We start from the raw sequence: 12,098 nt of genomic DNA on the forward strand, positions 1-12,098 counted from the left end.
CGACTCGATGGCACCTGACAACAACAACAACACTACTATTATAAAACAACTCTTTGAGCAAATATAATTAACTTACCATTTCTAATAGAATAGCTTGTGTTTTAGCCTCTTTTTCTGCTTTTATTTCTTCTACTTCTTCAGCTGACCTTCCTTTGAAATCATCAATTTCTTCATCTGCTCCTATTCGACCACTCTGTAAATTACAAGTTTTTACATATAATTAAAAAATTAAAAATCTGAGAAACATGGAAGATATGCATTATTCTTAGTTCCATCAAAAGTGTTAAAACATCAGTTGAAACAATCTGTGAAAATTGATTTAAATTAATTCTGTAATATTTGTTGTTGTTGTGAAGTGCTGTCGAGTCGATTTCAACGCATAGCGACCCTGTGTAGGGTTTCTGAGGAGCAGCTGGTGAGCTTAAACCACCAGACAGAATTTCTAACTTACTATAAAACCAAAATAAACATATATCAAAACTATCTGATATATAACTAAGTGCTGATTGCAGAAGATAAATGATCTTAGAAATGCAACACCAAGTTATAAAAGATTTATTTTGAGAAAACCTCAGAGCAGCAATTCATACCTCAAAAACAAGTAAAAGTCTGTCTTGTTTTACAGAAAGTCCCAGTTAAAAAGAACTACCTCAAGACAGGACAGTTTAATTCAACCATGAAGTTATACTCCTAACTGGAGTTAGGAGATAAGAAAAACATTTCCCCAAAATGTTCTCATAACCTTCCAGAACAAAGGCTGTTCCAACAGAAAGAAAACTGAAGAATGGAAAATAGGAAAGTGAAAGATAGCTAGAAAAATGATTATCTCTGTGGATGTGATAAAAGATCTCTAACCTTTTCTAGTATAACTAATTAAGCAAGATAATATTCTTAAGAAACAAGTTTTAAAAGACCAAAAAGCTAAACTCATACAAAACATTAATATGCATGCATATTTAATCATAAGAAGGTTCTACTTACATCTAGTTGCTCCTTTGTTGGTTCTGGTGATCGATCAGGAATTAATAAATCAGGAGGGTCATCAAATGGATCATCTAAAATCACTGTATGATTTATCCTTACAAAATCAATCCAAGTCAAGTATTAAAATTTAAGTTACTTTAGAATCTATATCTTATTTTTATACAGATTATAATAAGGGTCTTAAGTATCTTCAATGCCAATAAAAACTTCACTTCTTAAATTTAATTGTTGAAGGATATTACCAGAGTACACTTTCATAGTTACTGAGACTGTTTTTATTTCATTGCTTGTTACTATATTTATTACTCTGCATTACTCTAAAATATATAGTAGTTGCCTAAATTTAGTACTTTTACCCTATATCTAATACTCTGCATTTTTAAAAGCTAAACTAATGTACTCATTCTTCCCAACATAAGCAATTATACCACCAATACAAAAATACAAAAGGTCCCTTTTATTAAATGGAGTCTACAGTTTTATAGTAATTCACATTTTAAAATTACCCAAAAAATCATTATTAAATGTCAACTATCACAGTATTAATGCATTCTAATACCTTCATATAGTAAATTAGAAACACACCTGATATCTTGATAAGGTACAAAGTCCTTGTCAACAAAGGTCTCATTAATTTTCTTAATTATGTCCATGCCTTCTGTTACCTCACCAAACACTGTATGTACACCATCAAGGTAATCTAGATTGTCTCCTGTAGTTATAAGAAACTATATAGAAAGACAGATAAACACACACACATATACATATATATATATTATTCAAACTGAAATCAGTTACAGACTAACAAAAAATATACAAATAAGTATACATTAACTGCACCTACTCATATGCATTTGTCACTAGTACTAAGTTAAAAGTACATAGCTTATATATAAAATATCAGTATGTACAAGGATGTTCCACTGACTGCTCATCACACTTGGACAAACCAAGGCTCAGTCTCTTTACATGTAAACTGGAAAATAAATGAACTTGCCCCAGTGGGTTGGTAAGAGAATTAAACAAGACAATTAATGAAACATGCTAAATACAACATATTACAAATTCTGTAATAAATATTGAAATGACCACAACATGAATAGTAATGATCTCTGGATGGTAGGGTTGTGGGTAATGTCATTTTCTTCTTCATTATTTTTCTGTATTTTCTAAATTTCTCACAATCAGCAAGCATTACATTTGTAAGAACAAAAAAAATAAGATGTCATGCTTTTGTGTGTGTGTGTGTGTGTGTTTTTAATATAGAAAAAAAATTTACAATTCTTTAACAAAAATCTCTGACAAATTTTCTCCTTAATGGATAGTTTTTAAATGTAATTGTATGGGGTCCTTCCAGTCCTGCTTTGTAATGACTAACTCATATCCTCAACCATTTCCTAACCTGAGATCCGTGCTGGTCACTGCCATTGTTCACCATGGACACAGTGCCTCTCTTCTTGTGCTTAATTCTTGGCACTTTTTCTGCATCAAAAAAACTTGCTTGATCACCATAGAGCTGACTGAAAACACATATAATAAAGTTAAAAAATATACTTTCATAATGGAATATAGATGTACAGGTCTAATATGTTGTTGCTGTCTGCCATCAAATCAGTTCTGACTCATATCGACCCTGCATAGGGTTTCCAAAATTGGCTGGTAGGTTTGAACTGTTGACCTTGCAGTTAGCAGTCCAATGCTTATCCTACCTTGCCACACCAGGGCTCGAGTAATATACAGGGTCACAAAATATCTCTTTATAGATATGCCACTATAATTCAAAACAGTCTTCTTGTTTGTTACAGACATTTAGGAAACCTGGAAAAAGGAATCTATATTTTTACCATATTTTTACGTGCAGATTGAAGTATACTAATTAACATTATAAGAGACAATTCTTTTTTTACTTAAAAATAAAAAAACTCACCCAAAAACAGATTCTCCTCCACGGCCAGTTCCCGTAGGATCACCAGTTTGTATAATAAAATCCCTCTATGAAACACAGGGTATTTTGTTAATTCATATAGTATGCTAGATGGTCTTAATAGGAAAACACATAACTAATACACACCAACTCACCTGTACATTGTGAATAAGGCAATAATTGTAATATTTTATTTTGCACAACTTCAGGAAATTCAAGCAGGCTGGGAAAAAAATTAAAAATTAAGTTTACCACAGTAGTCCACACATACAATTAGCATAATTTAATCTCAAAATTACCATTAAACAAACAAGAAAGATTAGAGGCTAAAAGTCAGTTAAAAAATAAAGTATAGTAAGTCTAGAGAGAGGCAACATATTTTAGGTGATCATTTTATCATCTTTTTCTTAGGATTTCTTAGACACTGAGCTAAAAATGTAGGAAATCAATACTTACCATAAACAATAATTTATTGACAGATTGGTTTTGTAACAGAAAAATAATTAAAGAAGATATTATGATGGAAAAAGAGCTAGCAGAGAATGTTAAAATGGGTGCCAATTATATAAATTAGGAAAAATGAGACATTCTGAGGCTGAATTTTCAAAAAAAACATACTTCTATCATACACAAGTTTTTTCATATAAATTCAACTGCTTATTCAATACACATTTTCTGAATACCTGCTAGGTGCCTGACACAGCCCCTGCTCTCAACAAGTTCATAATTCAGCTGTGAAGTATGTTAATTACTCAAAACACTAAATTAGAAACTAGACAGTAAGGTAATATGAGGCAGTCCCCACCCTCAGGAACTTACATGAACACAAACAGTAAGCAGGGGCTTATTTGTGTCTACCTACTAATCAAGATTCTGCTTCTCCGTACAACCGGTATCTGTCTCTCTCCCATCCCCATAGCACCTTCCTACAGAATCAGAGCCTCTTTTCAAATGTATAATCCATGACAGGGACCGGGTATCTGGTAAGCAAGGTAAGCTTTCTTGGAACTAAGGTAAGCTTTCTTGAGAGGAGACAAGATTTGCAAATAATTCCACAACAAGTAAATGTGATTATAAAAAGGACCTGACCCAAAACAGGAGAAACCCGGTCTAACTCTTCTGAGGATCATGCTTGATGTAAAAACTGATCAAGGACTTCACCAGAAGGACAAGACAGAAGAGAAATGTGGTAGAGCCAGACAATGAGAAGAAGACCAGCGTGGGTCTGGGGGACAATATGAACTGCGTAAGAGGGATCACTGAGTGTGAAAGACAGCGTGGTGGTGGTGTACCATCAAGTCGATTCCAACTCATAACGACTCTGTACAGGGTTTCAGAGCAGAAAGCCTCATCTTTCTCCATGGAACTGTCAGGAGATTCAAACTACTGACCTTGTAATTAGCAACCCAGCTCATAATCCACGATGCTATGTGAGCTCCTTAACAGTATGGTGGTGGTGGTTATACACCGTGGAGTCGTTTCCAACTCATAGTGACCCTGTACAGGATTTCTGAGGCTGTATATCTTTATGGGAGCAGAAAGGCTCATCTTTCTCCCATTGGCGGGTAGTTCCAAACTGCTGACTGTGAGATTAGCAGCCCAACTCGTAACCACTATGCTACTGTTGTTGTTGTCAAGTGCCATCGAGTTAATTCTGACCCATATAGAGCTCCTTAATAGTACAGTGGTAGGAGGCACTTACTGTATAGTATGGTAACTTGTTTCATCCTTTAGAGAGACTCTGCCTCCCATCGGGGCAGGACAATATTTATGTTGCACTCAAATGATGTGTGTGATATATGACTTTCTTTCCTAAACTGCACACCCCCTTGTGGGCTAGTTTCCTAGGCACTTTGCATGCATTATGTGTGTGTACAAATTCATAGTGAAAATAGGGCAATCTCTCCTGGTCTCCAGTTTCTCCCTAATCTGATACATTCTCTAAACAGCTGTCTGTTATCTTCCTAAAACAGCAAGTTTTCCATGCCCTAGTCCTGCTTCTAAAGGAGCTCTGGTAATGTAGTGATTATGAGTCAGGCTGCTAACCTCAAGATCAGCAGTTTGAAACTACCAGCCGTTCCATGAGAGAAAGATGAAGTTTTCTGCTCCTATAAAGATTTACAGCCTCGGAACCGACTCCATGGCACACTGCCACCATCAACAATCCTGCTTCTAAATCTTTCATTAAGCTTCTGTGAAGGATGATAGCAAATTCTGGAACCAGATAGTGGTGATGGCTACATGTCACTGAATTGTACAAGCAAAAAATGTTGAACTGATAAATGTTTTGATATATACCAGGGGGTTCAAAAAGCTTGTGGAAAATGCAGAAAATGAGAAAGACTAAGAAAAATATGGAGTCCTGTGTGGTGCTATAGAATAAGTACTAGACTGCAGGATCAGTGGTTTGAACTCACCACCCACTCCTCAGAAACCCTATTCAGAGTCACTTTGAGTTGGAACTCACTTGTTGGCACTTACTAATCACAACATGATAAATATGGAATTTGAATTAGAGTCAAATTTTGCAGTAGTCCTCAACTGCATGAATTAACTCATTAAAGTAGAAGGGAAAGAAGTGTCCCTACCATGTTATACTTGATGGCATTTCAGGAACTTAATAAATGTCCATTTAGAGTAGTTGATCAAATCAATCAGGTAATGCACTCAATCAATAATGGACAGTATTTGAAACAGTTGTGAATACTGGTAATGAAAACACATCTCAGAACTTCTTTACTAGATCAAAGCTCCTGAAAAACCTGCCTGATTCTGCAAAGATGGCTGTACTGTTTGTCTACAATGGTCCTTGTATGCTGGACAAACAGATGGAATCAAAAGGCTTTCTAAAGGCAACAGCACCATGTTGCATTCACTTCACCTTCTCAATAAAAGTAAAAGGAAGGGATTTTGGAATTTTTCTGTGAAACTCTGTTCATAAGTACAGCCCAGCTGAATAAAAGCTAGGATTAAAATAATAATCATCATAAAGTGTGAGAAACCTGAGACTGAACTTCGACTACCCTTCAGGTCTGGGACAGAACTCACCCTTATGACCCAATTTTCAGCCAAGCAGTAGACAAGTACAGAGAGGCAACAACAACACTAGTAAGGTCTGCTCACCATGGAATGGTCAGTCAGTCAAGATCAAAAGGGCAACATGTTCCTAAGGACAAAGGGGAGAAGGGATGGGAAGGAGGGCAGGATGGAAACAGGAACCCCAAGGAGGAAGTGGGATCCGTGATGTTACATGGAGGGGATTGCAGTCACTGAGACCAAACAACAAAGTGTGGGATTTGTTGAATGTAAAGCTGATGATCTCTGTAAACCTTCACTCAATTCATAAATAAAGTAAGTAATAATGCTTGTAGAAAATTACATTTCTTTTCATTCCATTTTCCACGAACTTTCTGAAGCCCCCTCGTGTGTGTATACCACAATTTCAAAAACAAAACCAAAAAACCCTTCAAAGTATCTGGTCATCAGTAAGGCAGCCATCAATATGACTACTCCTGATCTGACCTAACCTTGAAGAGGAGACCTCACATGCCTTTCGACCCTCAGGCCTGCAAACGTTGTGACTGTCTCCAGAAAATGCAAAGCAAACGGTAAAAACCAAGCTCCCACTCATCTGACTGCGTGTGTTCAAGTGCTCCGCATTCCACCCCAACCAGTTATCACTCCTGTTTCTGGTTTCCATAGCAACTGGCGCATCCTTCCAGAACTCCACAGTCCACTGGCTTCCTGCGTCTACGATACCCTAGGGAAATTCAAACCCTCAGCACAAGGCACTTATATTGAAGGAGGTCAGTGAAGGCTCCACAGCTCGGAACAATCCGTTCCTCACACGCAGGCTACTGTCACAACACCAAAACTTAACTGGTGAGTAGTATTTGTAACCCCTGGTGGTTATGTGCCGTGGTAGCGACCCTGCATAGAGTTTTTGAGGCTGTAAATCTTTATGGGAGCAGAAAGCTTCATCTTTCTCCCGTGGTAGTTTTGAACTGATGACTTTGAGGTTGGCAGCCCGACTCGTAACCATTACGCTACAGGGCTCCATGGAGAGTGTAAATACAGGCTGTATTTGGTGTGCATTCTTTCTCTCTCTCTCTCTCTCTCACACACACACTCACTCACTCACCGTCCCCAAATGACCACAAGCTGATCAACACAGAAACCGTAGACGAGCTGCTAATGCGTAAGTGAAGTATCCCCACAAAAACTTTTCTATAAGCACGGCCTCCTTATAAATCAGTCCCACCGCGCACACCAAAAGACACGCGCTCGACCCACAAGGTTCTGGGGCCTAGGGAGCTAAGGGCAGGTGACGCGACAAGACGGGGAACCCTCACCGCGCGGCCGCTCCTCCGTGTACAGATCGATGACCACGTCGCCCAAAGTTGTCTCCAGGAGGACCGCCATGGCGCCTGCTAATCGGCTGCAACTAGCTCGGAGGGTGACAGCCGCAGCCCGTCGACGTCTACGTTCTACGTCACATGCGACGCGACGTTTTTTTGCATCATCCCTTCACTGATAACGCCCCTTCCGGCTGCTCGTGCCGGCCGGCCTGGGCGCTGCCATTTCCCGCCCCGCGGCCCTTTTGAAAATGCTAAGCTGCCTTTTGCAGCTTGTGTGGCAGCCTGTCACTCAAAGGGGGCTCTTTCAAGTGTTTTGTGTCTCCGTCCGTCACAAGAGCAGGAAGACATCCGAGCAGCCAGAGATAGACCGCTGCGCGACCTTCTTAGCGGAGCCCTCATCAGTCGTGTATCGTCGCCCTGAGTCCCGAACTTCTGGTCCCAAGCGTACACGCCAACACAAAGGTGGTCAGCATGGAGGCCTTTCTGAGCTAACTGTGTCTGTCCCCATGATAGTAACTGCTGGTGGGTCCACAGGGCGAACAACTTCGAAACAATACACTTCAGTCTCAAATGTCAACCCGTTTATCAGCTCTGCTGAAACGTGTCCACCATGGGTGACCCTGCTGATATTTGAAAAAATGTTGGTGACATAGCTTTCAACATCACAGCAACGTGCAAGCCACCATATGACAAAATTGACAAAGGGAACTTTTAAAAGTTCATGGAAAAAATCCCATTATCTTTTCATTCTAGTTATCAACAAACTTTTTGAAGTCCCCTCCTGTGTGTGTATGTACATGTGTGTGTGTACATATACATATATATACATATATACATATATATATATATATATATATATATATATATATGCTGTTGAGTCACTTTTGACTCACAGTGACCCTGTGTAGGATTTCCAAGAGCAGCTGTTGGGTTTGAACTACCAACCTTGAAGTTACCAGTCCAGATTTAAGTCAGTGAAAAGCATGTTTTATAATCATCTCCATAAATGTATAAAAACAAACCAGCTTAACAATGTCACCTACTTTCATTAAAAATCAATACAGTATTTGACTTTAGAATGCTACGATTCATCAGTTATCCTGTAATTAGGGCAAAGTGTTTAATCTCTATAAATCTGTTTTATGTACAAGATAATGGGGCCCTAAATTATACTCATGTCGTAAGATTGTAAAATCTAAATAATATTCTTAAAGCTTGTACATACTAAATGCTGGCTGCTACAGTGATATTTCAATGGGTTAGTTGTTCTTCAAATGAGAACATGCAAGCTATGAGTAATGAAATCCATTTCTAAATACACAGGTTACAGTAAAAGCAGTTTCTAAATGTTTTAGAAAATAAGTTAACAGTCAATGAAAAACTCTCACTAAAAAACTTAAATTGTTATATGTGTGAATTACTTTGGAAATGCAAAAGGGGAATTTTCTTTCTTGCTTTCCATCTTACCAGCTACGGGAATTTTTAGGAAATTCAAAAATATGTGGAAGAGTGTGGAAATTCTGGGTTAGACTGTGTTGTAATCAAAGTGCAGTGAGTCACTCTCTCCTGGAAATGGGAAACAAACATAGATCATGTTCCAGATTTCCATTTGGTGTCAAGCCACTTGTAATTTGTAGAAATGATAAATAGAAGTTTTGATGGTGGGGATGATGGAAATAGTAATGAAATCAAGTGCTGAAAAACAGACCAAAGTTTGGAGTCAAAGGGAATTATGTGGTGAAAGAATATACTTTGCTTTATGCTAAGGTTTTAGAATGTTGTTGTTAGGTGTCATCAAGTCATCAAGTCATTTCCAACTCAGGGAGACTCTCTGCACAGTGGAAAGAAACACTGCCTAGACCTGTGTCATCCTCACAGTTGTCATGCTGGAGCCCATTGTTGCTTCCACTGTGTCAACCCATCTCACTGGGGACATTCATCTTTCTCGCTGACCCTTCACTTTGCCCAAGCATGATGTATGTCTCCAGGAACTGGTCCCTCCTGACAACACGTGCAAAGTATGAGAGGTGAAGTCTTGACATCTGTCTTAGACTAGGTTCTTTAGAGACTAAAAACCAATAAAACTTAATATAGTTGTTGTTGTTGTTAAGTGCCATCAAGTCAGTTCTGACTTATAGTGACCCTGTATAGGGTTTCTGAGGTTCAGAGCTTGAACTACTCGCTTGCAGGCCAAACCGACTGCAATCCAGCGTATTAACCTGCAGTGCCACACCAGAATAGATGATAGATAGATAGATAGATAGATAGATAGATAGATAGATGATACGTTTATATCAAGGAAATGGCTCACCCAGTTGTAGAAATAGGAGAGTCAAAGTCTAGGTCAGATGAACCAAGGTCAACTGGTCAGGCAGGCAGGTAGGTAGGTCCAGAAGGTGAGAAGGCAGGCTGATGATGACTACCTGCATCAGTAGGTAATAAAGAAGGCCACTGGCTCAAACCCAAAGAACCAGAGGTCAAAGGATGAGATAGATACAAGATACAGACCCAGTAGAAATCAAGCAAGCTTTGCCTGAGTGTGTAATATTTTGGAAAGAGCCCACACCTCTAAGGAAACTTCCTTACAGTTGTTTGGCTGCTCATAGCAGACCTCAATATAGAAATGATTGCATAGTATTAGTTCTCATCATGAGGATAACTACATTTCATCTGCCAAGCCACTAAGAATCCTGGCTAAGTCAAATCAACACAAACCACTATTCCACCATCCTTGTCTGTAGGGAGTGTTCTGGCTCCACATATTCCAGCACTAATTTGTTTGTTTGTTCTTGTGACAGTCCATGGCACTTTCAATATTCTTTGTCAACACCATAATTCAAATGAATTGATTCTTCTATGGTCTTCCTTATTCATTGTCAAACTTTCGCCTGCATATGAGGCTATTGAAAATACCATGACTTGGGTCAGGTGCACCTTAGTCCTTAAACTGACATCTTTGACTGAACACTTTAAGAGGTCTTTTACTGCAGATTTGCCTAATGCCAAACCACCCCTAAACTGAAGTGCACATGCTTCCACTCTCTGACTACACCCACAGGAGATAGTTGATGAGAACCTAAGATTATATCAACATACAATCATCAATTCAATACAAACACAAAAACACCACAGTGTCCCAGAGACAAGAAAATTTTAGCTTGCACAAAGACCAAGAGTGAGTGACACAAACAAATGGATAAAATGCAGATTAAAAAAAAAAGTTGCTGAGGAAGAAAAGGTAATAGAACTAACTGAAAAAGAATCCAAAATAATGACTTTTAAGTACCCACAAAGGATTGAGAGAAAGATTGAGGAAAGAAAGGAGAGCAAACAAAACTTTTAGAAGAATGAAGGAAAACACTAGAAGAACAAACAGACAAATGCAAATTTTGAAGCAATACAAAACTTGCGATTAGAAATGTTAAGTGCTGTTGTGTAGGTTCTGGCTCATAGCGACCCTATATAGGATTTTCAAGGAGCAGCTGGTGAACATTAGCCCACAGTGCCACACCAGAACTCTGCAATTAGAAATAGAGAAAATTAATACTAAGATCTCAGAAATGAACAATACATTAAAAGGACAAAGGAGTACATTTGAAGCAATGGAAGCCCAAATTAGTGAGATTGAAGATAAATCTCTCAATAGTATGCTAGAAGAACAATCAGAAAAAAGAATGAAAAAAATCAGAAGAAAGTCCAAGAGTTATGTAGGACACCATGAAGAGAAACAACTTGCGGGTGATATGAATTCCAGACAAGAAAAAATCACAGAAGAAATTGTCAAAGAGTTGTTGGAAAAAAACTTCCTTAGTATCTTGAAAGATGAGAAGATAAACATGTAAGTACCTGATGAGCCCCAAACAGGAGAGATCCCAAAAGAAAATCACCAAAACATAATCAAACTTCCCAAAACCAAAGACAAGAATCCTGAGAGCAGTTTGGGAAAAACAAAAAGTTAACCTACAAAGGAGGACCAATAAGACTAAGCTCTGATTCCTTAGCAGAAACCATGCAGATAAGAAGGTAATGGGATAGCATCTGAATGAAATAAATTACCAACCAATTCACCCAGAAGATCCATCCCTCAAATATGATGGTGAAATTAGGAAATTCCATATAAACGGAAATGAAAAGAATTTGTAATAAGAGACCATCTTTACAAAAAATACTAAAGGATGCTCTTTAAACAGAACCAAGAGCAGCAGACAACAACCTGAGATTAACATGCATGATCACACCACCCACAACTCAATCTAGATATATAAGTATTTAATGTAAAACAAACCTACAAGACCGAAACATAGGGAACCAGAGATAATCAATTTATAATGAAGTCAACGACAAAGCAGAAAAAGGGAAAAGTATACTGAATTTCCAAAAGGCAAGGAAGTCAAATAGATTTCAAGATAATAGAATTCAAATAGTTTTTAAATAAGGAAAAAATTAATAAATTACAGGATAAACTCAAAGAAAATGAATGACCTTCACATCCAAAAAAAAAAAAGCAAAAGCAAAAAGACTTAGTAGACATTAATACACAGAAATGAAATGAAGAAAATGAAAAGGAAATCTGCAAACAAAATGAACTCAGTGCAGAAAATTATGTGGAACAAAAAAAGTGGCATCACATACACAACAAAAAACACAGCAAAATTACAGTAATCAATTCATACCTATGATAAATACACTAAATATAAATGGTTTTAATGCACCAGTCAAGAGACAGAAAGTAGCACAAAGGATCAGAAAACAGGATCCTTCAATAAGCTGTTTACAAGATACAAAGGGATAAGAAAACAGGATCCTTCAATAAGCTGTTTACAAGATACAAA

General features: G+C 37.9%; 2 protein-coding genes across 2 annotated transcripts in view; one reads left to right on the forward strand and one right to left on the reverse strand.

Moving 5' to 3' along the window:
- Window positions 1-7,347, reverse strand: part of PPIL4 (peptidylprolyl isomerase (cyclophilin)-like 4) — a 34,633-nt gene extending 27,286 nt beyond the window's left edge. The window contains exons 1-7 of the mRNA XM_006872060.1: window positions 7,261-7,347; window positions 3,064-3,131; window positions 2,912-2,976; window positions 2,387-2,504; window positions 1,570-1,712; window positions 982-1,078; window positions 77-193 (exon numbers count right to left, since the gene is read on the reverse strand). Coding sequence (XP_006872122.1) covers window positions 77-193; window positions 982-1,078; window positions 1,570-1,712; window positions 2,387-2,504; window positions 2,912-2,976; window positions 3,064-3,131; window positions 7,261-7,330 — 678 coding nt within the window. The 5' untranslated portion in view covers window positions 7,331-7,347. The remainder of the gene's footprint in view (window positions 1-76; window positions 194-981; window positions 1,079-1,569; window positions 1,713-2,386; window positions 2,505-2,911; window positions 2,977-3,063; window positions 3,132-7,260) is intronic.
- Window positions 7,329-12,098, forward strand: part of GINM1 (glycoprotein integral membrane 1) — a 63,379-nt gene continuing 58,609 nt past the window's right edge. Inside the window, exons 1-2 of the mRNA XM_006872078.1 lie at window positions 7,329-7,364; window positions 7,548-7,778. Coding sequence (XP_006872140.1) covers window positions 7,329-7,364; window positions 7,548-7,778 — 267 coding nt within the window. The remainder of the gene's footprint in view (window positions 7,365-7,547; window positions 7,779-12,098) is intronic.

The sequence above is a fragment of the Chrysochloris asiatica genome, unplaced genomic scaffold (assembly GCF_000296735.1).
Source record: "Chrysochloris asiatica unplaced genomic scaffold, ChrAsi1.0 scaffold00182, whole genome shotgun sequence".
Classification (NCBI taxonomy): Eukaryota; Metazoa; Chordata; class Mammalia; order Afrosoricida; family Chrysochloridae; genus Chrysochloris; species Chrysochloris asiatica.